The sequence below is a fragment of the Apostichopus japonicus genome, chromosome 4 (assembly GCF_037975245.1).
Source record: "Apostichopus japonicus isolate 1M-3 chromosome 4, ASM3797524v1, whole genome shotgun sequence".
In the NCBI taxonomy this organism is placed as follows: domain Eukaryota; kingdom Metazoa; phylum Echinodermata; class Holothuroidea; order Aspidochirotida; family Stichopodidae; genus Apostichopus; species Apostichopus japonicus.
Window position 1 is genome coordinate 11,434,938 of NC_092564.1, and position 27,379 is coordinate 11,462,316.

Genomic DNA, 27,379 nt, shown 5'->3' on the forward strand with positions numbered 1-27,379 from the left:
TTGTGACATCAGAAATGAAACCATTGAAAGAGTCATTAGTTTGAAAGATAACACAAACAACAGCTATATATCAAGAATCTGTTCATTTGTTTACATTCAATATATAAATGGCATACTTCTTAACTTTGTTATTGATAATCTACATACAGTGGAAAGTGGAAAGAAAATAAGTTTGAATATTTTATTCCTTTAAAACTAGAAAGACTGCTCATGCATAGAGAGGCTGCTTTAACAACAACTAATAAACCAAAGAGAATACCTATTTTTTGCATAAAATATTTGAAACTAATCAATCTATAAACTCTTTATCTTTGAAACTAATCAATCTATAAACTCTTTATCTTCAGACATAGTTTAAGAATAACTTTTTTTCAAATTTTTTTCTTCTAATTTTTATCATAAACACAAAACCCGCCAGATATGCACTCCCAAAAATTTGGTCTCCCAAAAAAAAAGAAGTGATGCTCATAAATTTAAACTCTCTATAGTCGGCTAAAAGCAGTCAATCATATACTTGAACAACTTTGGATACTTTCTCTACTTTGAACACATATGTAAGTGAAAGTAGGGACTGTCATAACCATTGAAATACACAATAATACACAATATATGTCAGATTATTCAAGCAATCTTTACTACACTTATTTAATCTCACACACCTTCACTTAAAATTGCCATTTGCATCCCTTTATAAGTGTTTGTTTTTACTGTTTTTATTCTTTATTACTGATACCTATGCAAACGTTTTCCTAAAACAAAATATCATAAGAAAAACAACAATATAAAAACAAGAAAATATGATAAGTTATATCAATTTCAACAGTCTTATCAACTTTGAACAAATGTAATTTTTTTTATGGTTGGTAGCCATAGTAAAGTTTGCCTTGATATATATAAAATTAACGAATGTTCAGGACTCTTTTCTAGATGTTCTTGAGAAAGAAAACACCGAGATGGTGATTCCAGATGCCTGGAAGACGAGACATCATGATACCAGTAGAGTTCTCTCTTACATCTTATTAATGGTCAATAAATGATGTTGATTCATTAACATAATTTGGTTATGTGTAAAAGTAAGTTGGCCTGACGATTCGATCCTAGCAGGATCTTCTTCAGAGGCTATTACAAGCAAAACTAAATATTACAAGCAAAACTTATTTATTATAACAGATCCTGCTAGGATCGAAACGTCAGGCCAACTTACTTTTACACATTCTATTACACAGGCTCTCTAGTGGATAAGCAGTTTGCTAACAGTTTTATTTTATTTTGATTTATTATAATTTGGTAATGAGCAAACTTCAATGTTTAAAAGAATCATAGAATGTTACAATACAACAATGTAAAGAAGATAACCAAAAGACTAATAACAAAAGTACATTGTATCCCTTTAAGTTTTTAAGAACAGTTTCGCTTGTAATATTTAACTAATTTACATTATAGTGTTAGTATAGTCAATTTAAATCTTAATTGTCAAGTTCATGTAGGTTTACTGTTGACCGTTTAAAATAAATCTTAACATCTGTGAAACTCTTACAGCTTTTGTCTTATAACCCTGTTTGTTAGTCTGATATATTTTCTGACTAATATTATTAATTATAATTGATAAGTACTACACTGAAACATGGTTACTGTTTACTTTACACTTTTATCATGATTGCAAAGAACACTTAATGCATCAAATGAGTTAATAAGATAATATGAGAACATGATAATATGAGAACACTTGAATATGAGTTCATGATGCACACTTAACTAGAACAGATAAATATGATAGTCTTCTTTATGATTTCTCAAATTTAAGATACAGTATTCATGACCAGAAACAATTTTGACCAAAAATGCTCATAATGACAGCAACATCTTATGACATTTGTTGGCTCCATAAATGCCCGCAAAGAATTCTTTCCAAAATGTACTAAATATAAAAACATTCAATGAAATAAAGAAATTTATGTTCCAAATGACACATAATATATGTAGAATTAGATGGTTGCTGCTATTTTTGAAAGCTAACCAAAACATTTGTATAAACTCCATCACAGTCAATGATTATGCTAAACTCAAATATAATAAAATGGATTGCAAAATTTCCAAACGAAAAAGAAGCAGCAAAAATTGACAAAATATTATTGGCATTTTCAAATGATATTTTCTAAATGATAAACCTAATCTATATGATTTAAATGTTCTATATCTGCTACAAACATGAAGACCTCCCTCCCTGCCCCCCCCCATGTTTTTTTGTATTAAAAAATTGGCATGCAAAGTATAATATATGTAGCTATGAATTATAATGGATTAAAATCTAGGAAAGAATCAAAACTCGAGGATATAGACTTGCCCTAGGTGATCGCCGCAAACCAGTCTTAGCTTCGAGTTGTCACTGTGTAACGATGTCGTATTGAGGGACGTAACAGGAGCTTGACAATTAAACTGTCCCACCTGATGGAAAAGGGGAAAACGAAGAAGAAAAACAAATGCAATTTCCAAGATTAATGTCATGATAAATTTACACAACAGAATATGCAGAATATGGCCATATGGGTCCTATCTCCCTAAACAACGGTGGTTTTGTGACGGAGTCAATCTTCATTATAATATCAACAGTATCTGAAATGTAAATGGCTTTAAAAAATTAAAATAATGTACTATCAGATATTATTCTTTCTGATTGATAAAAACAAAAGTATATGAGATAACACATCTTTTTATTTGTCTATTGATTTTAGTGTTGTTTCAGAGGATAATAAATATATCTGTTTCCATAACTTGGAATAATGCTATAAAATATGTGAACAGATAATCAATATTAAGTGCTGCCTGCTTTCTTTGATCATAGAGTTGTGACAAGAGCCTTGACATTTCTTTATTTGGACTTGTCGCAGCTTCAAACAGATCTCCTTTACCTGCATGAGGTCACTGCCGTCACCTTCTTCTCGTTCCTTCCATAGTTTTATTTTAGCGTCCTCTGAGGCAGTGATGATGTACCCCTCCACAGTATTCACCGCTGTGACCTTATCACCATGAACCTGTGCCGGAGAGAATAATAATGATCAATTGTATGTTTGACTCACTATTGTTTGTTAGAACAACAGACTAAGTTATTTAGATTAGAGTTCTTCTTATGGGGCCCTCCATGGGGAATTTCAATCTCTTCTAATCCTTTTTTCACTTCTGTACTAAGCTAAATTACTAGAGACAATTATTTGTACTATGGAAGACCATTATTACTACCATACATAACTATTATTACCACAGGAGACCATAATTATTACTATAAGAAGTACAAGAGTCCATATCACTGCTGCACGGAACCATTATTGTTATTAGAAAAAGAATCCCCATATTTGTTAGTGTAGGAGACCATTACCATGATTAAAATGAATATTTAGTTAAAAAGGCCGTTGTTAGCATCATTATAACTAGAGCAGACAATAATTACTTAATAGAAGAAAAGATCATTATTATGATGACCAGCGACGATGTCAAACATTGACAAATAAATGAGCAATGCATATAATATATAGAGATAGTGTGACGTCTGACCGATGCCTTCAGTCAGACAAAGCAAGGATATTAATATGTAGAGATAGTGTCATCTGAGTGATGCCTTCAGTCAGAAACAGCAAACATTACAATATGCACAGATAGTGCCATCTGATTGATGCCTTCAGTCACACACAGCAAGAATTACAATATGCAGAGATAGTGCCATCTGATGGGTGCCTTCACTCAGACACAGCAATGATTATTATATATAGAGAAAGTGTGACGTCTGACTGATGCCTTCAGTCAGACTTGGCATGAATTCTAATATCTAGAGATAGTGACATATGATGGATGCCTTCAGTCAGACACAGCAATGATTATAATATATAGAGATAGTGTGACCTCTGACTGATGCCTTCAGTCAGACACAGCAATGATAATAATATATAGAGATAGTGTGACCTCTGACTGATGCCTTCAGCCAGACACAGCAATGATTATAGTATATAGAGATAGTGTGATGTATGACTGATGCCTTCAGTCAGACATGGCATGAATTCTAATATCTAGAGATAGTGACATATGATGGATGCCTTCAGTCAGACACAGCAATGATTATAATATATAGAGATAGTGTGACCTCTGACTGATGCCTTCAGTCAGACACAGCAATGATAATAATATATAGAGATAGTGTGACCTCTGACTGATGCCTTCAGCCAGACACAGCAATGATTATAGTATATAGAGATAGTGTGATGTATGACTGATGCCTTCAGTCAGACTTGGCATGAATTCTAATATCTAGAGATAGTGACATATGATGGATGCCTTCAGTCAGACACAGCAATGATTATAATATATAGAGATAGTGTGACCTCTGACTGATGCCTTCAGTCAGACACAGCAATGATAATAATATATAGAGATAGTGTGACCTCTGACTGATGCCTTCAGCCAGACACAGCAATGATTATAGTATATAGAGATAGTGTGATGTATGACTGATGCCTTCAGTCAGACATGGCATGAACTCTAATATCTAGAGATAGTGACATATGATGGATGCCTTCAGTCAAATACATCTACTAAATAAAGCTGATTGCCTTGTAATACCTGTTTGGTTCTCTGCTCCCGTTGGATACGCTGGTCATCAATATAAATAGATCCGTCTTCCAGTCCGTAGACTATCACAGACTGTCCTATCTTTTGTTCATCACATTTCCACATCGAGAGGCTACAAACCACTGAGGGCAGCTCAACGTCAGTTTTAAATTTATGCAGGACCTATTTTTATCAGGAGAAGAAATTCACATAGTATTATCGCTCATAATGTTTATATCAGTTGTCATAGTAACTATCTTTTGACAAAATAATATTATATAATAATATTAATATATTATTTCATGCTTGACATCAACACTCATACATGTTGTGCCAGAAGTTCCCATTTTTAACCTAGTTTAAAAACAGAAGGAAATTTTAACTGTACAACTGCATCTAAAGGCAAAACTTGATTTTTTTTTTAATATTTCTCCAAATTTAAACCACTTATGCATCATCAAAAAACAAAACAAGAAAATATCCCACAAATTTGTCTTTGTGTCACTCACTCTATCATTTAACTGAACTGACAGGGTCTGTTTCGTATCCACAAGTCCAACCGCTGCAAACCTCCTTGGCATGTAGCAGATGCAAGAAGTCCATTGGTCTAACCTAAAACAAAGAAAGGCAGTCAGGTACTAGAGATATCCCATCAATGAGTTGAATTATTGATAATTGGGTCGTAACATCAACACCTTGGTAGAATCTCATTACTTTGATGTTCAAACCAATCAAACAAATTTCCTTTTAAGGATGTGCTAATTTCCACAAAAATTTCTCGAATAAATTTAAACAGAGCTCAGAGATTAAATTAAAATGTCAGTCACACTATAATGTGTAGAGGTTATATAAATGAAAGTCTTACTGAATGTTTGCAAAAATAGTTAAAAATGACTAGCACATGGGTTACAGAAAAATTCCTATCTTTAAGGAAAGCTGCTTTACTTGTTTTGATATATTGTAACTGAAAACATGATTTCATATAATGCTATCAAAAGTGGTACAAAACAAAATCCCAACTGAAAACATGATTTCATATACGATATCAAAAGTAATACAAAAATGAATATTGACTGAAACAGGAGTGCATATATGATATCAAAAGTGGCACAAAACAAATCTCGACTGAAAACATGATTTCATATTCGATATCAAAAGTGATACAAAAAAAAATATTGACTGAAACACGATTGCATATATGATATCAAAAGTGGCACAAAACAAATCTCGACTGAAAACATGAATTCATATTCGATATCAAAAGGAATTCCAAATAAAAACCTCCAAGTACTTACTTCCTTCTAGATTGCACCCATTTGCCTTTTGCAAGTCCCTCAATAGTCTCAACAAAGTCCCAAGTAGCTATATATAGAATGTCATCATCTGTATTGTAGGACATAGCAGTAACAGGTCTCAGGGGGCCATCTCTTCCCTGACTCATGGACTTCAGTAACTTCTCTTGCTTCTTCCTGAAAGTAACAGTGGAGATGAATGGTAAAGTTGAACCAAAGAGAGAAAGCATAGCTGAGTGTAATATAGCTTAGAGGGTAATAATGTATAGCCCCACCAGTAGAGTACTTGTACTTGCATAAAAGATACATCAAAGGGTGTTAATGCAGTAGCCTGGATCTAAGAAGAATATCACAATGAAGATTTAGATTGAAGTAAATGACAATAGCTTGAAGTTAGAAGGCAGTGGAGCTAAGCTGGACATTGAGGATTGCAGTAAGACAAAGAAAAAATAAAGTAGATTGGAATAGAGCGTGGTAGATTGAAATAGAGCATAGTAGATTGAAATAGAGCACAGTAGATTGAAATAGAAAATAGTTGATTGAAATTAGAACACAATAGACTGAAGTAGAAAACAGCAGATGAAAGTAACAAATAGTGGGGTTGAAGTTACAACACAAGGGTTAAAGTAGAGCAGAGTGGATCAAAATAGACCACAGACTTTCACAGACTTTAGTGGGGAAAGAACAAAGTTCTTGACAAATGACTTACTTGACACTAATGGCCTTGGAGTTGTGTGGGTTATCAATCTGCCACATAGATAATACTCCGCTACTGCTACCAAATATAACTCGTCTCTCGTTGATAAATGCACCGCAATTGGCAGAGCAGTCAAATAACTGTGAGGGATTGAAAAGTTAGAATTGATGTTCATATTAATGTCTGTTGCAAAACTTAAACATTCCCATCCAAAAAGAGCCCAAGATTCTTCTGCAATTATGTATTCAGTTTCATGTTTGATCTAATATGAGAAAAAGTCTTGATTTGTTTCAAAAGTTAGCTGGGTATTTCATAAAATGCCTTTGGGTGAATTCATTTGTTTTTTGTCTTAACACCAGTGACGAGATCAAACTTTTCTATTTTCAATCCACACCAGAAACTATATACACTTAGGCTTCTGTCAATGCTTGTAAACTGTGGCTTGGAGAAGACCAAGAAAAATCTTTCCTTAAATAAATCTTACTGTGTCTCTACTAAAGTGTACTGAAAGAGAGCATATATCTTTTTAGACTGAAACAGTTCAATTTTCGGGAAATTACCGCAATCAAAACTTTGCAATATGTGAAGCTATCAAAGCTCTCCTGTCAGCATTTTGATGTTATTAACTCATTGACGGGCACCAAACAAAGCTCATGTGGGAATTCCATAATGTTTACAGGACATCTAAACAACATACAGAAGACAGGTTTCAAGTAGTGTGTTACAGACTACAATAGTTTATTGTCTTTGATAAGAAACTAGTCAACTAGATAGAGCTGTCCATGTTGAGAGAGCACGTCTTCACATTTCTATCTATCCTTTCAATCTATGGCTTCAAACAAACTCACCTGCCAGGTGTGTACTTTGGTTAAAGCTGCATGACTTTTATCCATGAGATTCTGATACCAGAGAGAGGCGGTACCATCCCTGAGGAGAAACAAAAGATGCAGTGGTCGATACGATTGGAATTTAAAACCAGGAAATGAGGTTATGGGAGGATTGAAATCAACAAATAACATTACTGAAATGTGAGTATCATCTAATAAAGCTTGATACGAGAGAGTTTTTCAAAACAGGAAGAAAATATTTACACATTAGACTTTGCAATGCATTTTAATACCCAGTGTTACTCTTTCTTCCAACTTTAAAAATATAATGCCCTCAAATGCTAAAACACTACATCAATAAATCTTGTAGCAGGAGGGTTTAAAGATCAAATATTTATCCAACTCTAGCTACATTTGTTGACTGTAAAACTCATAAACATAGCTTTATCCCTACTCTCAATTTAAGACGAAATCCCACAGACCTATCATTTCATTTTTTTCTTTTCTTTTCTGTCATGAAGCCTGAATATTAATTCTACCAGTGACCTTTGACATAAAGCATATTTACCTGCTGATTGTGACCACAATATTTCCAGAGGGAGATACTACAACAGAAGTAACAGCGTCTTTGTGAACAGCGAAATCGGTCCGTTTATGGTGCTGGGAAGAAATTGGAAGACACTGACGTTAGATGTTGCTAGGATCCAAAGATTCAGCCCTCTAAATTTTATACATGATTTTGCAGTGGATAAACAAATTCTTTAAGAGTTTTAGTTGTCAGTAATGAATTTAATAAAGACAACAGATTTAGAGTGCTAGAAAGAACTGTGTTAATGTCACCTACCACTGGCTTCCAGATTCTAACAGTCTTGTCCAGTGAGGCCGACAACACCTGTCCACTTCCTGCTACTGCTACAGCAACCACTCTGTCTCCATGTCCTGTCAGGGTACACAGCTCATTACCCTAATAAGAATAAAACCAAACTTGTCATATTTAATGATTATATTGAAAGAATGTTCAGCTTAAAGGGTGTGAAGACTCGCGCAAAAAAGAAACGTCTAATGCCGGTAATTTGACCTAGTTTCGAATGAGGTGTAACAGAAGTGTTAAACACCACCATCGATCACAGGAAATACACACACAGCTTGCTACCGTCGGTACTTAGACACTAGTGTACAGTCAGTACATACAGCTGCGGTCAATACCCACAGCACAGTATACAAACAATACAGCGATGGACATCTCAGGTCCAGCCAAAGATAACAAGGTATCACGTTCATTACTGTCTGCATTTTGTAGGGACATGAACAAAACGTCACTTGCAAGCAACAGAAAGTTAACTTTTTCAGATTGCCGCATACGGTTTGGGGCGAGTCTTCAATGCCTTTAAAAGTAAGTTTCTATGAAAATATCAAAAAAAAAGAATGAACACTAATGATGAGATATGAATTAAAATCTTCAGAATAATTAATCAGATCCTAACGATAATTTAGAAACATGACATTAAAAACTACCTGAAGAGGCTTCCAAAGCTGGCAGGTCCCGTCCTCACTGGAAGATGCAACCGTAACTTCCTCCAGGTTGACCTTTGACCCCTTGTTCATTTTCTTCTTCATATGACCTTCCTTCCATTCATCTTTAGCCATGATGGTCGCCCAACTCTGGTTCTCTTCCATTTTCTCGATCATATCATCATCTGGAGGAAGCAAATTATGAAAGACGATATAGAGAATTTAATCTACAAAATGGTATTAAAATGCCATACTCTTTTGTAAATTTCTGCTAAACATTTCAACAAGCACCTGTGAAACACATGGGGAGTTCACTAAAGCTCATAGCAAGCATATATATTATATATTAGGGGTTGAACTGAAGCTCACAACAAGCACCTATAAAACACATTGGGTTTAATGAAATGCTAACAAGGTGTATCAAGTTAATACTACATATTTAGGCTTGAACTTCACTTCAACAAATATAAATTTTTCAAATGACATCAGAAGGTTAAACAGAGAATGTAAACTGTTTGAATAAATCAATGAGCTTGGGGATATTAGTACTATTTTATTCTTTAACATTGAAGAGTCTTGTCTTTTTTTGTTTAAGAAACTGAAGAAAGGATGAAAATAAGATGAAAACATGCATGACATTCCAGATCAAGTTTTCTGTGCCTTTATGTAATTCACTTTAACAAGATATTTCTTTAAAATGTTAGAACTAACACTAACTGTGCAAAGAAGAAAAAACAAGAAAAGAAAAACAGCTGTCCAAATTGATTTCAGATAAATGCTAAGGTCTTTGGTTTATAATATTTCCATTTGATCGATAACATTCTTTGGAATAATAACATTCCACATTGCTTAGACTTTGGATATTGGATACAATATAAATTATTTTGAGTGATTGATTAATTGATTGATTAAATACACCCGCTTTATAATAATTAATAATATTTGCTTTTTATATAGCGCTTTACACCAGCGATAGGTCTCAAAGCGCTTTACAGACGTTATATTACCCCTGGTCAATGATAACCTGTCCCAGAGACAATCCCTCCAGTCGGCAGCAGTTATATACTGCGCCCAATGACAAGTTACCTCACAGGTACTCATTTAACCCCTGGGTGGAGAGAGGCAAGTGAGATAATGCATCTTGCCCACGGACACAACGTAATGAACTAGGCATGAATCGAACCAGCAATCCTTGGATCACGAGTCCAACGCCTTAGCCAATTGCTCTCTTTGTACAAGTGATACATAAGACAATATATCACATATGAGACAATATGAAATAAAGAATTGTCAAATTACAAGAAAAAGACAAATGATACCTTCATCACCATCCTCTTCGCCGACTGGTACCAAAATATCACAACAGTTGACTCCTCTGTCATGGGCATGCAATGTAGTGATTTCAACACCTCTGTGTGACCAGATTTTAAGTTGTCCATCTGCTGAACTGGATACGATACACCCATGCTAAAAACAAAGATATAGAAATTCAAAAGTTAGACATGTTTTTGTTTCATGAGCCATTACTTTAAAGTGAAGGGAAATATCAGTTTCAGAGATGACTAATATAGGCCCTGTAGAAGAGGTATATACCAGCAGAACTTGAAATAAAGCTTTTCGGTGACCGTAGAAAAGAGATATCCTGAGCTCTAAAACAAGCTAGAGACCATTAAATGCATTGACTCACACTGTAGGAAACGGATGTCACAGCCGACAAATGACCCTCAAAGGTGACTTTAACCTGCTTCTTCTTCAGACTCCATAACTTCAGGCTACAATCATTAGACCCAGTCACCTGTGACACAATGAAAGATATCATTCATAAAAGGGAGAGAAAACTTAAACCTCTAGTTTCATGATTCTTAATATAAACTGATTTTAATGCAACAATACTGATCACACAGATCTTGATGAAGTTAAATTTCAGTAGACTCGTTTATTCACTGTCCTATTCAATGACTTATGAATATTAATTATACAGAACAAGAAAATTTGATAAATGATAGAGACGAAAATGGATGACAAAGTCAAAGAAACTCGATCACAAAAGGAAACTACTTCACAAATGCATAAATGCACAAATGCATAAAATGGTTACTGCATTTAGTGAGGTTTTGAAAGATGTGGATCATCAGGCATTGGTGCAATGGGTAGCTTCCAATATTCAAGGCAAAACACATAAACAACTTAAAAGCTGAGTTCTTCATTGCTATTAATAATATAAAATTGAGAACTTCTAAATGCTCGGATGGTTCATATATAATAAAAAAATATGGAAAGCTCTATGACTGTTCGCCTTAATGCACAACACAGAATTTTTAAAAATTATAACGTTTAATAGACAAAGTAAACAAGTCAAACAACAGCTTATCTACTAAAGAACATCTACATAAACCGTACCAGATAATCGCCATTATCGGACCAAGCCACTGACGTTATCCAATCTTTATGACAACCGTGTATCTTGAGCGTTGGTTGCTTTCCCTCTTGTCGGAGACTGCCATCATCTGATGCCCACACGATCAACATCTATAAGAGCAAAAACAATTAGCTATGTAGTCAAACATTACATCTCCCATTGTGAAATTATGTACTGTGATATTGAAGTGCTGTTATATAAAGATAATGAAGGGCATTTTTTCCACTTTTTGTTTTAAATCTTTTTTTGATGGAACAGAGATAGAAATGTCAAATGTCATAATTTAAGACACAATGAGCATAAATATTAAAAATAAATAAAATATAACATTAACATTAAGGCCTTCACTGGAGAACCAATGTCATTGCTGATTTAGCTTTAAAGGAGTATTCCAGAGATATTAACATATTTTAAAGATGAATATCTTATAAGTCTGGAATAGCTACAGAAATATGTTCCCAGCACTCATAGTTTTTTTCTTGGACTATGAATTATCGAGACTAACATGAATCTGTCTAATCCCATCCTTTAAGCCATTAGCTGCATACATAGCTAGTATTAATCTTTACCTTATCCCTGGTTACACAAGCCAATTGGGTACCATCGGGACTGAAGGCAATACAGCTGACCGGCGCTGAACTCTCTGCATACAATGTACAGAGTATTGGTAAGCTGCAACGACAGTAAAATAATGTAAACGGTTGCTTTCGTAATGAAATGTACACTTGATCAGTACTTTTTGTTTCTTTAAAAATCTACAATTACTGTACAAATTACTGTTCAGCTGATTCACTCTTATTTCACAGCTCACTTTAAATCTTTCACTTGTTGGCAAATTTGTTCTAACAAATGGTTTAGCATGGTATGGTGGAGCTGTCAATGGATCGTTGGGGGGAAAGTTCTGAGCCTTGTGAACCCCCTCCCACCCCTGCCTCCTGTGAGCCCACCACAAAAGAAGTGCTCTAGGTGAAATTGGATGTGAAGTATTAAAGACATCTCAGATATTGTACCTAGCTAAAATAAATGGAATAACGATAATCTAAACACTGATTTCACTCCTGATGGTGTATGTCCCCCTCCCAACCACTCACCCGGTTGATCTTGGTATTAAGTTTACAGCCCTGTCAATGAATGTACACTTTTAATATTCTTAAGCACATAGTAAGTCCTGACAACCTCTCAGTCCCCTACCCAATCACCACATCCAAAGTTACTTCACCATATGATATTATTGTGAAATAGCACCATCCCATCTCAGTTTTATCAATTACAATTTAAAGCAAACATTTTATTTAGATTACCCACAGCCCTCTCTAGAATTAATAACCCGGTATTCAGAACATATCTGGTAGAAAATTTCCCCGGCAAATGCCCTACAAATGCAACCTACGAAGGTAATACTTTATTGAAATAAACAATTTTAAACAAACCTCTTCATTCCTTTTGACAAAGTCATTAGTCTCCAGATCTTGATTGATGCATCTTCAAATGATGCGGCCACCAGCTGGTTCCTTGAGGCAAAGGTGACAGAGGAGACTGGAGTGTGGTCCGAAGTGAGTGTAGTGATGAGGCGCCCATCTTCACTGGAAAGAATCTAAGGATGATGAAAAATATTTAAGGTGAAAAAACTGCATGAATAAATTTGAAGGGATATTAGACTCATGAAATGTACACTTTTCAATTAACGATTTTATTGTTTCTCGAACTAAATGAGTGGTCGCACTTTGTTGATTAATATTTGTCTTGCAATTATTATTAAGTGGTGTCACAGTAACATACTCTCTATGTGGTGGTCATGTGATGAAATCGACCAGTCTAATGAGATGACTGATGAATGGCTAATTTTTATCTTTGTTTAGTATTTCCCCAGGGTAAGGAAGCCAACAGAAACTCTTATCAAACCCCATCCATTTGATGATTGTGGATGAACACTGGCTGATACCAAGCCTTCTCTTTTCCATGAGTGTTTAGATAGTTAAGACGCATGCCTGTAATTGTCGCACCCATTCCCTGCTCCCGGGACCGCCAGATAACATCCCCATCCGACCAGTGAGATTGTACCTTAGCATCTGACCACTTTGGGAAATACAGATGGAGGTGAGGACACCCCCCCCCCCCGCCCCCTTCATCATCGCTGTAGTGCAGCTATGTTGTTTTGAAGTCATTGAAAGAACAGAACCAAAACTCACTTCCCAATTTGCCAAACCAGATATACCAAATCCATGGCAGACTCCCCTCAACAGCACAGCAAATCAGCTATTTTGTATTGAATACATTTTCTTATTACAGTACAGACCATTGGCTTAAATGTCTAAGCTTATTTTCAAACAATCAAGATAATAAAGCAGTCTTGTCTTTATCAAAATTCGTCAGCATCACATAACAATTTAATGATTAGCTATATTTCTTGGTCCCCAATATTCTGTTTCATTCAATATAGTAGTCCTGAAAACTCACTCCAAACAAATGTCACATGATATTTTATTCAAGACTCTTGTCCTGCCATTAATGTTGTTACTTAGGCTCAAACTATTATTACTACACAGGTATGGATATTTTTCGTGATAATCCTAGACATTTTAGATTTCAGGATGCACACATAAATAAAGAAACAGCTCATTCTATTAACTTCTGAACAATCAAAATTGAATACCTTACCTCTACTACTCCAGAGTGGTAGCCCACTATAACACCAGGTAATTCTTGGTTGCTGCTACACCATGCTACACCACTGACTCTTGATTCATGGTGTCTGACCTCTACAATGACCTGGCCAGTCAATACATCTAACAGACACAGATTACCACTGTGGTACCCTGTTAGAAGGAGGCCACCATCAGGACTGAAGACACACACCGTGCTGGGTGAATTGTCTGGCAGGCTGTGACTGCAAACCTGCTTACCCAAAGTACCAGACCAAACCTGAGGGATATAGTAGAACAAAATACAAAATATGTCACCATTCTGCAAATTGTAAATATATGCCGAAGTTTCAAGATAAGAATGTCAACATAAGGTGCCATTGCAAGCTAATTTACTTAGAGCAGTGTTTTGAATTTGGTTAACAGTTTTAACAATCTTCCACACAATATTACTCAAAATGATATTGTGATGCGACTCTACAGCCATGCCCAAGTTGGGGCGCTGTTATGCCGGCCCTACCTAGTTCCGCAAATACTTGACAAGCTGCAGTCTCTGACTGCAGATCAATAATGTTACAATGAGTTGATCACTAGCGCTACAAACAAGTTCATTTGTATTTACTGAAGAAGAGATCTTTTGGAATATATTTTTCAAGTCAAACATATTGTTCAAAGCATGTTAACTGGTGTTATATACTTTGCTTTTTTGTTGTCCAAACTGCACAAGCGGAACACACTGAACTACTCAATCACCCAGCGCATCTGTCAGAAACTTTTCTGCTTACTTTTGAGCACTTTCACATGATTGTGTGTTACTTTGATTCAGAGAAAATGATCAAACTAAGTAAATATTTTGCTTAAATGAGCACCAAAGTAAGTCTTTAAGTATTTTACCTTCAAGCTGTGATCATCACTGACGGTAACCAGCTCCAAACCAGAAGGAGCAAATCTAAGTTGATTAATGGGTTGAGTATGTCCACTCAGACAACCCACCTGTAGTAGAAAAAAACAAAAAGTACAATAAATTTTATGTGGAGTATATCTCTCTCTCAAAGCAAACTAACAGTGCAGTTCATGTCGTATCAACTCTCCAACCCGTCCACCATCATTGATTAATGTACATTTCCCTTGAGTAGCAACTCTAATGGGAAACATTTAAGAATGTATAAGAAAAGAGAAATTTTTTAGAGGAAATTTTATAAATATGACGCTATTCCTCCATTGCTCAGATTTTAGTCAACGTTCTTTGTAGATTGTCATATGATAGGAGATGAGAACCACACAAGGCAAGAACCATTGTACCTAGAATGGATATTGTGCAGGGTAGACTGGTAAAGCTTAGGGTGTGTGGGCTGTCTATTGCAAAGTACCCTTGGTTTTTACTCTTGTTTGTCTTGAGCAACAATGACTTACCACAACACCATTAGAAGCAGACCACATCATGACTTCACCGTCCATTGCAGCGGATGCCAGGTAGACATCGTTAGGGGACCATGCCACGGATCGTACCGCTGACTTGTGACCACGTAACACCTGAAGAGAATGTCAACAGTTCGTGTCATGACACAGTTTTACACCATATGAGCAACTGATGTATACCATCACTAATGTTATACAGTTCTAGTCAAAATCCAACCAGACTCTAGTTCACTTAACTATACAAACCAGTGAATGGAGGGTGTGATGTAGTATATGTTTCTCCTCTAAGATACAACTGACTAGTTCACTCATCACTTTTACAACAACCTGACAGTTATAGCAACTTATGTGCTAGTATCAGGGTATCAAATAATACTCACTCTTCACCTACTTGTCTCTGTAATAATGGGTCTTGCAATATTTACAACACATACCCTTTTCACGATTGCAATTGGCAAAATAAATAAATTCCAACACTTTCTCCACAAGGTTGATCAATGACACTCTCAATTCATCTAGACTTTTTTTGTTGTAAAAGTCAAACCATCAAGTCGACAGGATGGAGTTTTCTTTTCTGTATTTTTCCGTTTCATATCAAACTTAAATTGTTACATTGTTGAATGTTGAGTAGTATCCTTGTGACTAGATATTTGAAAATCTTACCGCAATTTTCTTTTTCTCTACGGTATCCCAAACTTTGAGTGTTGCATCCCAGCTTGCTGTGACTATTTTTCTTCCTCCGCTATGGAAAGCAACACAATTGATTGGTCGTTTCTCTGTGAGGGTACAGACTGGTTTGCCGGTGCGTCCATCCCACAGCTTCACCATACAGTCCCAGGATGCTGATGCTACCATGTTGCCCCCCTTATCAGAACAACACCAGTTTACATGACGCCTGTGCCCAGACATCTCTGATATTCTGTAGCAAACAAGGAAAACATTTTGTCAGTGTGAAAGCAGTGTGAACTTTGGAAATCACTATAAGAAACACAAAATATTATGAGCTATAATTGTGTTATGTTTACACTGAGATACTTTGCATTACGTTATGTCATGTCACTCTGATGATGCTCATACCCTGTGACATCACATAAAGGATACAAATGGTTTTGTTGCTTTTTAAAGTGAAGTGGAATCAAAATTACACAACTGAAACAAGGTGGTCAGGTATGTACGTTAGGTCTAAACTATGCACACATTATATGTTCACATTACACCCCTATAACACCCCCATTATTTCCATTTTATTCCCTTACCTGTGCCCTTGATGTACATCCCATAGGCTGAGCAGGCCATCTTTGGATGAGGAGACTAAACGGTTACTGCCAACGAAACAAACAGCTGTGATGGCATCGGCATGGCCGTAGAAACTCCTCTTTTCCTGGTGTGTGTAAAGAAGCGGGAGATTGGTTACATCAGCTAATATTAATTTAGTAATTTGATGCTACTAAAAGAAAAAATCTTGGTTTTATTCTATCTAATGGCTTTGTTTATACAGCTTTAAAATGGAGGCTGGGATAATGAAATTTACTTACCATTCCTGTTGACAGCTCGTACAACCTGATTGCAGAGTCCTCAGATCCACAAACAAAGAACTGGTTATCTGGAGATATATCCAGACAGGATACAGGCTGCAAGAGAAACAAAAGACATCTTTAAATAATGAATAAAATTACAAACACAGTAATGAGACGGGAGTGCCGATTATTCAACCTTTGCTGAATATAAGTAATATAAGTAACAGAGTAGGGTTCAGTCAGAGTGGAGGGGGAAGCGAGAGGGGCACAAAGTATGAGTGACAGTGGGACATGTGACTTTGATTTGAGAGGGCCAACTATAGTATTTCCTCAAACATTCCGACAAAACCAATGCTCGGTGCATTCCCTAAGGCAAATTCCAGTATTTGAAAGTTTTTCAACAAAGGGAAACTTAACACTTACTATGTTTCTCTCAACTTACCAAAACCGGGTCACATTTATTTTCTAATTTGATTTAAACCATCTATCAATATAGCCCTTTTAAAATAGAAAAAGGGCAAGTTTTAATTACAAAAAGTTAAATCGGTTTTACCAAAGATGAGCACTTCCTATTTGGGTTTTTTCACAGAACAGGGGGGTAGGAATGGGGAGTGGGAGTGGGGTATGTGTCCCTGTTCACACTCTGCCCCATTTCTGATGCCGTGTCCCCTCAAATCCTTAAGATTGACAGTGACCAAAATTGTACATATTAAAATGTGTACACAAATAGTTCCTGTGTATTTGATGAATGACTCCGAAAGGGAAATTAAATCTGATATGTAGATGAGTCTGAACATTTAAATATATCCCATTCAGTCTCTACAACATGTGACTATATATTAACATAAACCAACCAATAATTAAATAGTAATAACAACACCAAAAGACTAACCTGAGCAAAGCTAGACAAGGTCTGTATACACGGGTGATCTATTTCTGCTTTATTCTTCCAATGGACTAGTCTATGTTCACTATCGGATACATCATTCAATTCTTCAAGAGCGTTCTGGCATACCAACGATGCCGACGGCTGGTTGGCTGCTTCTTGCCAAACTAGTGAAGGGCACTGACCAATCAGATGCAAGCATCTTTGTACGAAATTGTTGTAGCTTTGGACGGTGGGTGACGACATAAATTTTTCCAATTCCTTTTGATAGATTCGTGACGGATTGGTAGTTCTGCCGGAGACCTGAAAGCTCTCTGGTAGCAGCGGTGCCACGCCCAACCTGGCACAAGCGTGAATGAAGTGAAGGTTACAGAGGACAGTTTGCAACAGCTGAAAGAGTCCAGCGTGAGTGAGATGGTACGGTAGCTCTGTGATGCCACGCAACTGTGCTCCAGTCAATGATCCATCCCCACGAGGGTCGGCTAATTTGCTAAAGTAACCTGTAAGAATGCAAATGGAAGATTGAAAGGTTTTAAAAAAAATCTGCACTTCCCATTGATACAGGCTATAAGAATAGGATCAGAATCATGACCAGCTGTCCCTGGGTTAATCCTAAAACTTAAACTTTAAGGATCAATTTAAAACTTTAACTAGACTTCTGTAATTAACCAAATTTTCCTCTTATTGTCCCACCCCTCCCCCCCACCCACATCCACCTCCTACTAAATTCATGAACATCTTACAACACTCCTAGCATTGCCTATCTAAGAAAACATTTCACTGTAACTGAGCTTGAATGCTTCAAAAGTACTATTGGAGACATTTATATTGTTCCATAATTCAGTATTCCAAAAAGAATGAAGGATTTTAAAAAAAAATTATGGCTCAAATTATGTGAAAAGACTCCAAATCAAAGTTATTTCAACATACACATAAAGCAGCAACCCAAGTATCTGACTCACCTCGAATAGATTGACTCTTTAACAGTCTAGAGGTAACTAAACAAAATATTACTGTGGTAATAAGACTTAAGGTCAACAGAAATTAGAATCTGTTGTTAAGAGAAGCTTACCTGCCAATAGTATGTGCATCTGTATCCTCATTTCGACCCCGGTGCCTTTCAAATAGCGATGGTTGACTGCCTTAGAAATAATGTCACTGTGAATTCTCAACTGGGAGCTGAAGAAAGATACAAAAATATATTAAACTGACACAAACTGAAAGAAAGTGAAAAAATGAAATACTTGTACAAACAAGACACTGATAACAGAATTATGATCTGATAAAATAAAGCCAGGTGAGTTTTAATTTCTGAATACAATTCACCCATTTCTTTACCTAAATGATATGATACTTGTTATTATACATCTTTAGATTTCTATTTTATTTAATCAAAAATCAACCTTTGAGTCTCTTATTATCACCAATAATACTATTAATATTACTGTCCCTGCCTCTGTTATTTAATCTTCTCAGCATGGTCCTCTCTAAATGATAAAGCTCCTTAATTCTCCTAAGTTAGTGTGACGACATATCCAACCAATGACCAAGTAAACAGCTCTTGTCATCTATGGTCTCCATCAAGTACTGTCTTTGACAACTATTCAAACCTTCACATTAGGTAATATGATAACATTTTGAAAGAAAATGACATCTTTAATAATTCCACTTTCTACTTACTTGCATCTCATTGAAACATTAACATTAGGCTAATTACATACTGTTGAGTGCTTGTGATCTTATATCCTACCATACAAATTAAGTTACTAAATGTAAACTTAGGAAGCTGTGTTTTGATCACTATTAAAGGTTTGTCACAGTAACAAGTGATGTTCCATGACAGCCTGTGTGAGACTCACCTGTGTTCTACTCCTGGATTTATCAAGCTTTTCACACTTCTTATCAATCTTGCAAACACTGCTGTAGGAATAAACTGAAGCGGAGCTAAGGATATATTCCTGATGCCATCGTAGGTGAATTTCTGACCTTTGACCTGGTAAGCCAGACTGAGAAGGTGATGGAGCTCCTCCTCTTCCAAACCTGATCAAGCAAAATATGTGGGCAGTATGAAAGAATATTATAAAACTTAACGAAAACAGTAAAGAATAAATCAATTCAAAAATCCTAAAGACCTCATCATCAGGTCATTCATAGAACAATAGTACCTAAATTTATAACAAACATCCTTAGATGTTGGAAGGAAAAGAACCAGAAGAAAACAACCATACAAGAACAAGATGCTAATGCTAGGTCAATAAAGTGAATGAAGATGGTGACAGTAACCCAAGAGTAGCATCTGGAATGTTATGTGGCCACAGCCCTGGCCGGCTAAATTAATGCATGTTTCTCATCTAGGAATGATTCATTGAATCCTTCAGGATATATGAACTGGACTTAAGATGTAAAGTTACAGGGGGTCCACTTGTATGGAGTATGATGAACTAGCTGCATAATTAATACCAGCAGAGACTTACCATCCCTGGCACATGTGAGCAGAACCAAAGTTTGCTGGACCATGTTCTTATCATGTTCTCTCTCCAGTCGCCCGATAACATCCTGAAGTAAAGCATCCATCGTGTGGGAAAGAGACTTCAATCTAGTCGACACCTGGAAAAATACAACATGAGGACACGAATAACAAACACAATTAAAGATCGAAACCTGTAAAAAATACAACACAAATAGCAAACACAATTAAAGATTGACAACTGTAAAAATACAACAATAGAAACCAAATCACAAACACAATTAAAGAGGATGTTAGTGGTGTTCATGTTTCCTTCATCCTGAATTTCGTAAACTTTGAAAGTTCTCAGTGTCTGGAGAATGGCTAATAGGTAAAGTCTTCCTGCCAGTGCTTTTGACATTGTAAATTTAATTTACATGCATGTGTGTATGAGTGTGGGAAGGATGTATGCGGGGTGGGTGATTAATGGTTGGGAACAGGACACAGTTGAGGTTTAAGCAATAAAATTACTCAAGTACTATGTCTATGAAGGTTAAGGTCATAAATCAGAAAATTGAACATTTCTCCATTTTCCAACTATTTCCTGTTTCAAAGAGCTCACTTCCCTACCTCCACCCTCGCCCCCCCCCCCCAAAGAGAGAAAAAAAACATATACAGTATCCTGTAAAGCTTGCCATCACACACTTTGCTGGTTATCTTATTACATAATAGCCACAACTAAGCAACTTAAATGAGCCTGATGAAGGTAATTGGGAGCCTAGTGTAGCTGCTACACATTCAAGAAGAGACTGGCAATAATTGTAACTTGCAATCTAATTTCTAATAGTCACAAGGCCAACTAAAGATGCCACCATGAAGAAAATGCATAACATAACTTTGAAAGTGCTAAACAAATATACCACATGACAAATTCACTGACAATGTAGTTAGGTTCCATCCATATAAGTATGTGCCATGGGACTGAAGAACTACATAATGACAAAGTTTATGAAAACATTACTGACCTCCTCAAAAACTCCAAACATTCTGATTTCTTCACAGGCTAGACTGAGGTACATAGCCAAGTTTGCTTGTCTCTTAGATGCCAGTAGTTTCATCTGCAAATAGAAATAAACAAGAAAGCCACATGTTTATTTCCTGTAGATGTCAAAAGGTCATTAGAGTCTAATACCAGTTGATATTGTTGCCACTACATCTGACAACAGGCTATAGTGTTTGATTGGAATTGACAGAACCTCTCTCTATCGATCCTTTCCGGCCACTGATTTACATCTGCTTTACATCTGCTGAAAATTCAAAAACTAAAAGTTCAAATGCATTATTTAAGTATTCTGCAAACAAGTCCACTTATGTTGTGGATGCTGAATACAGAAGCAAACAAGACAACAACAAAAAACGTCATTACCTGATTGTTGAATGGGGACTCATCCAGAGTTTTACGATAGATTCCAAGGGTTTTACGAATCATCTCTGATTTGTCCAGAATATCCAGAGGCCCGAGATTGAAAAATGAGATATCAGTGCGCCTCTGCAGTGACTTGTGACACTCTTTGCTTTCAAGGCACGACAACAGGAAGATTACATTCTGGAAAAAAGGTGCAAGATGATCAATTCAGTGGAGAAATGCTGCAAAGTATTTAATATAAGTCTGTAGCCCTACAAAGGTCAAAGTTTCAAACTCATTGACAGCTCTGTATTACACCCATGTTTGTGGTCAGATCATTGGTGGACACAGTTCTCTCTTGTTAATACCATTATGGACATTAATGTTGCATACAATATACATTAAAGGTGCTGTATTAGCTGCAATGTTAGACATTGGTAACACCTCATCTACAAAGCAAATTTACCGTCCTATGTATATTTTTTCATGAAACTGCTCCAAATTCTTCCTTGAATCTAGGCATTAATAAACGTCTCCAGATATCATTAACAATGAATTTGTCATGTGTTACTTACATCTGGGATAGACTGCGGCAGCCATTCCATATTCCATGCTACATTATGTGGAGTAAGTTGGTCCAGACCATCTACAATGATAACAAATTTGCTGTACCCGACTCTTTCACTGGCTTGCTCAAGAAATTTAGGCAACTTCGTTACAAGATTTCTGTGGAAAAAAAAATTACGAAAGCAAATGAAGAGGTAACTTTCCCATTTAAAAAAAAAAAAGTTTTTCACCACTAGTAGTCATTTTCATGTTAATTGCAGTAATCAACACCAACGATATCACACAGGATTTGAAATTTTGATACTAGCGTGAACTTTTGCAGAGGCAGACATAATTAAACAAAACAGAAAACATGCTTAAATACACAGATGGGACACAAAAGTTAATTGACACATTGACTTATGTTTGTAAAACTTTTCGATTGGTCAACAGTGAGTATAGGTTTTCTTCTGCTATAATTTATAACAAACTTGAAAACAGGGAGCAGTCCAACCAATGAAAAATTGGACTTTTTCTTGATTTATTGAATTTTTCACCCTCTAATTTATTTGTCACCACTTAATTTCATTATATGACCATTGTTTACAAGCAAGAACTTACTGGTAGTCATCTGGTACACCCATGATGAGGTTAAAGGTCAATTTAATTGTCCAGCAGATCCTTTGAAGAAGATTATAGAGCTGACCGGAACCAGGAGATGCTCCAACAAAATGGATCAGGTTCTCATGAGAGGGATTATCACTAGAAGCCTCTTGATTAACAGCAGCCTGTCGGTAACAATGGATATAAACTACAATGAAGAACTTCATAACATGAAAAGAAATCATGAAATATCAGAGCATTATCAAAGATTAATGCATTTTATGACATATAAAGGAGAGAGAAGTAGTCGTACTTACTAACATCACAAAATCATATTCCACTTCTTACAGATTCACCATGAAGTATATCTCTTCCCCAACTGCCCCTATCTGCAACCCCCCACCCCCCCCTCACTCTCAATCTCTATCCTCAAAGTGGTACCACTTATTTCAAATTTGTTTTGGCATTTATTGAAAATAGCAGCTTCAGTTTCAATTGCAGTCTTGTACCTGCCTTGAGTTTCCTGTAGTTCTATATTAGTCTTTATATGTCTTCCAAACTCAAAGACCTTGTGATATGGTCTCACTGCTTTTTCTTAACACTCATGCAAACAAGCCATTAATATTTTAAAGATGGTTTTCTTTCTGGACATTGTAAGTGTTTTGGCACATTTGATGTTTTTCTCGTAATGATCACCAAAACTCAAAAGAAAGCTGTCACATCTCCACCACCTATCTCAAAAAAACACAATTTCTATTGTAATCTCACTGCTTTTCTAAAGTGGTGCTTTTAATCTCCCAAATACATTGTATGCACTTACCATGAAAGCTGACTTTCCACATCCTTGTTGTCCAGTTATAACAAAGACTGCATTCTTCTCTTTCCTGATCAGCTCCATTGTTTTAATAAGCTGTGGTCTGCGACCAACAAAGGCAGCATTATATGAGTCCATGAGAGCTGTGTGGTGTCTCTCCTCCTCCTCGATGGCTTGACTCTGAGAGATCTGGAGTCAGTAAACAAATCCAGTATCATTTCATTACCTGATTGGTTCAACAATATTGCTCTAGACAAATGATTTACTTTCTAGCTGTTGCATATTCATAACTGATACATATTCATGTTCAGAATAAATTGAAAATCTACCAGAATGTATACATCATTCTTACTGAGCATTTGGCAAGTTTGGATCAAGCATTGGTCAAACTGCTCTGAAAGATCAGAGAGCAGTAATATCTTAAGGGTGTGCAGGGGGAAAGTTTCTCACAAAACAGGGGACACAATACATTTTATAGTGCCCATCTTTACGTATATAAAGTACCTTGATGTTGACAAACCTGATTATCAAAGCTTTTTGAGAGGCTGTTCCATAGATTGTTGAGAACTCGCTCCCCAAATTCTTCCAGGCCACTGGTGATGGGTTTGTCATCAACCAGTCCTCCCCAATAACAAGGATAGCTGCAAATGGTTAAAAGATTCCAGTATGTAAGGAATATTAGAACTGAATGTCTACTTAACTTTCAAATAGAACTGTGCGTTTGATGGATTGTCTTATTATATGTTTAATTTTCACATTCTTATCACTTGTTGACACTCTTTCAAGGAACACTTTAATATGCTCATGCACCAGTACAGAACAATAAAAGACTGGTCCCAAGCAGTCATTTACTTACAAGCCAGGGATGAACACTCTGTAGGTAATACACACATCCCTATCAATAAGGAAGCCAGACGACATTGAAAAATTTCTGTTAACGAACTCTAAAGATTTGCACACAAAACAAAGCAACTATTTGCCTTCTTTGAGCAATCAATTAAACTACTCAAATTCAGTGTATAGTTTCTCATTCATTTAATTCTGTTCTTGTTCCAATGATTACTCACTCTACAAAGGTTTCACATCCACTGTTTAATATCCTTCCCTTCAAGTCCTGCAACCTGAAGCTGCTCAAGTCCGAATCGGCTCCGAACATTTTCTTCCATTTGCGTGGAACGTCACTGAATGTACCAAAGAGAGAAAAGAAAAGAAAATATGAAATTTACAATAAAACATTCATTCCAGGATTAATAAACTCATATGATGCCACTAGTCCAATAGATAAGAAAGTGACCAATCAGGAATAAACAAGTAAACAGGAGTAGCAAGCCGATACTGTAGACACACATATTCCCAAAACTTGGAATGGCTTGAATAAACCTGTGAGTTGTTTCTTCAAACAGTGACTCAAGACAACAAAAGAAGAACTACATTAAGTATTTGAAAATGACTTCTTTGACCAAGAGATCAAATGAATTGGAATGAAATTCTGCAACCTACAATGATTAGAGATTAAACTATGATTACCTATTGGTTTATATTCTGCAATTTCTGCTTTAAGAGCAAGTTATGTAATTGAAAGACATCAATAATAATGTAATGAGGGATAAACAGCAATGATCAATGGGAGACGGACAGGAACGTCAGGACAAGTAATTGCAGTTTCTGACAATAAATTTCATTTGTTTGTGTAGGGTAAAAAAAAATGATCAGATTTCTATTCTTTTTCTCTAAACACTGCATTTTAGATTAATTAATAAACAGAAATGTTGTTCCTTGTTTACCAAAAAAAACAGTAAACTTTGACAAATTGTCTTGTTTGGAGGGTATTTTTCTGGGCTATCAGCTGCCTGCTAAATATATAACAACATGGAAGCAGACACTGTGGCTCAAGAGAAACATTTCATGCAGGCTACTCAAAAGTTCACATTACGGTGGATGGTGTCCGAAAAGAAACAATTCTTACTCTAAGAAGGACGAGTCCCGTTGAAAAAAAAATGTCTTTTCTGTTTTGTCTTCCTTCAGGAACGCTTGTTGAACCTCTAATTCTGTCATTGATCTTCCAGCAGGGTAAGAGGAGAGCCACTCAAACTCAGAACCAGGAATGACCGGGTAGGACTCTGGAATGTGACCATACCGATCACCCAGGATACAAATGAAATAATCGCAGTGAGCTACCTCCGAAAGACAAACCTCCACGGATCTGAAGGATGGAAGGGAAATGGAATGTAAAACAGATCGCCTCGTCATATGATAAACATAATGTGTAATAATAACTTTAATAATTTAAATAAATAGCGGTTGACAATTCTTGAGACCTTCTTCAAATTGTTTTCAAGGCATTTGCGGTTCCAAATCACAGCAGCTTATTATGAGACAGTTTGACGGGAAGTTAAGTACTTTACTAGAATTGTTTGGCATATGGTCAAATTTTTGTTACTGAGTGATGATAAACTTGATTCTCTCTGGAAATTGAAGCCTTTTTCCCTCAAGGAATGCAATGCAGACTTCAACTTGAATATAATTTTAACTTTGGAAGACACTGCAAATTGTTGTCATAACACTTTGGCAACAGCTGCGTCTTGGTAACAGGGATGAGCCTGGGGTAATAAAAAATCACAGAATTTTGCAAAAATTGAGATATAGGCTCCAGTTTGCATATGCTACAGTGTGTTAGGATAATAGTTTTTGTCCCGAATTCGCGGAAGAAGCTCATGCCTGTGGTAAGGACTATTCCGTTCTTACTTATTATGTTTGGTCTGTTCCTCCGTCACACCCCATCTCAGATCAACCTCCACGATATTCAAGAGGAGCTTCCTCGCTCTGGATCTCAGCTCGGGGAATACGTATCGGGTCAAGAGGTCACGTTCACCGTGCATGTCCTTGAATGTAGACGATATGAACACACGGACAGTCCTCCATCTGTGGGAGAAGATTAAAATATACGAAGGGATTTATGGAGGGTTAATTGATGTCATAAACAAAAGGGACCCATTTAAAGAAAGACCTTGAATTTCACCCGATTTTAATACGGAATGAGCACTGTAAGATTTTGATAAAAATATGGTTTTTTAATGGCCATTTAATAGAGGCATTTGGCAAAGATTATTATGATTAATATTCTCGCACAAGCACAAGTTATTTTCTTCTATGTATAACTTGCACAACTTAATGTACTAACAATAATTTTAATCTTACAAAGAAAGAGACACCACCTGGAAAATTAGTTTTGGAAACTACTCTATAATATTGAATAACAATGAAATACAAGCAAAGAAAAACAACTTGCCTCTGAACTGGAGGTCCATCCCTGATTTTCACATCTACAGAGTTGCTCAAAGCTGGCTTCTCTGTCTGAAAAATGAACAGAAAGTTAAATTGAAGAAACTGTTGGTATAAAGAGACTGGCTATTATGTGTTGTGATATTAATCATCACAATATTAAAGAAACTAAAGTCAAAATTGGTGCTTCTCTGAGAAAGAAAAAAAAGCAAAGGTACGTTCCAAAAAAAAAACATAACAAGCATTCTTTCCTTCTGAGATTTGATTCAGCAGTCATTAATGTAATTTGCAAGCAATGACATAAAAGATGTTTACACTTTGACCCAAATTCTGTTGCAAGGACTGCCAATTGAATTCCCCTATCTGATGGACAGGAGTTGATTTACCCCAATGTCCGAAACATCCTTTTAGCAGGGGCCGATCCCAGAGTTTAAGAGGAGGGATTGTCACTGTGAGGTGGTTGAAGCTCACTTCCA

At 36.2% G+C, this 27,379-nt stretch overlaps 1 protein-coding gene across 2 annotated transcripts in view; it reads right to left on the minus strand.

Annotated features, from left to right (window-relative positions):
• Positions 1–64: 64 nt before the first annotated feature.
• Positions 65–27,379, minus strand: part of LOC139966441 (telomerase protein component 1-like) — a 41,780-nt gene continuing 14,465 nt past the window's right edge. For both annotated transcript variants that reach the window (XM_071969433.1, XM_071969434.1), the window contains exons 15-49: positions 26,911–26,975; positions 26,367–26,543; positions 25,588–25,824; positions 24,689–24,802; positions 24,142–24,262; positions 23,628–23,810; positions 22,826–22,992; positions 22,234–22,384; positions 21,680–21,859; positions 21,279–21,371; positions 20,282–20,414; positions 19,667–19,847; positions 18,880–18,986; positions 17,814–18,307; positions 16,940–17,035; positions 16,661–16,785; positions 16,068–16,323; positions 15,399–15,518; positions 14,880–14,978; positions 14,002–14,265; positions 12,774–12,937; positions 11,913–12,015; positions 11,325–11,453; positions 10,612–10,719; positions 10,244–10,391; positions 8,928–9,109; positions 8,257–8,376; positions 7,981–8,072; positions 7,434–7,512; positions 6,598–6,725; positions 5,892–6,065; positions 5,106–5,208; positions 4,609–4,779; positions 2,910–3,032; positions 65–2,445 (exon numbers count right to left, since the gene is read on the minus strand). In XM_071969433.1, coding sequence (XP_071825534.1) covers positions 2,320–2,445; positions 2,910–3,032; positions 4,609–4,779; positions 5,106–5,208; positions 5,892–6,065; positions 6,598–6,725; positions 7,434–7,512; positions 7,981–8,072; positions 8,257–8,376; positions 8,928–9,109; positions 10,244–10,391; positions 10,612–10,719; positions 11,325–11,453; positions 11,913–12,015; positions 12,774–12,937; positions 14,002–14,265; positions 14,880–14,978; positions 15,399–15,518; positions 16,068–16,323; positions 16,661–16,785; positions 16,940–17,035; positions 17,814–18,307; positions 18,880–18,986; positions 19,667–19,847; positions 20,282–20,414; positions 21,279–21,371; positions 21,680–21,859; positions 22,234–22,384; positions 22,826–22,992; positions 23,628–23,810; positions 24,142–24,262; positions 24,689–24,802; positions 25,588–25,824; positions 26,367–26,543; positions 26,911–26,975 — 5,313 coding nt within the window. In that variant the 3' untranslated portion in view covers positions 65–2,319. The remainder of the gene's footprint in view (positions 2,446–2,909; positions 3,033–4,608; positions 4,780–5,105; positions 5,209–5,891; positions 6,066–6,597; positions 6,726–7,433; positions 7,513–7,980; positions 8,073–8,256; positions 8,377–8,927; positions 9,110–10,243; positions 10,392–10,611; positions 10,720–11,324; positions 11,454–11,912; positions 12,016–12,773; positions 12,938–14,001; positions 14,266–14,879; positions 14,979–15,398; positions 15,519–16,067; positions 16,324–16,660; positions 16,786–16,939; positions 17,036–17,813; positions 18,308–18,879; positions 18,987–19,666; positions 19,848–20,281; positions 20,415–21,278; positions 21,372–21,679; positions 21,860–22,233; positions 22,385–22,825; positions 22,993–23,627; positions 23,811–24,141; positions 24,263–24,688; positions 24,803–25,587; positions 25,825–26,366; positions 26,544–26,910; positions 26,976–27,379) is intronic.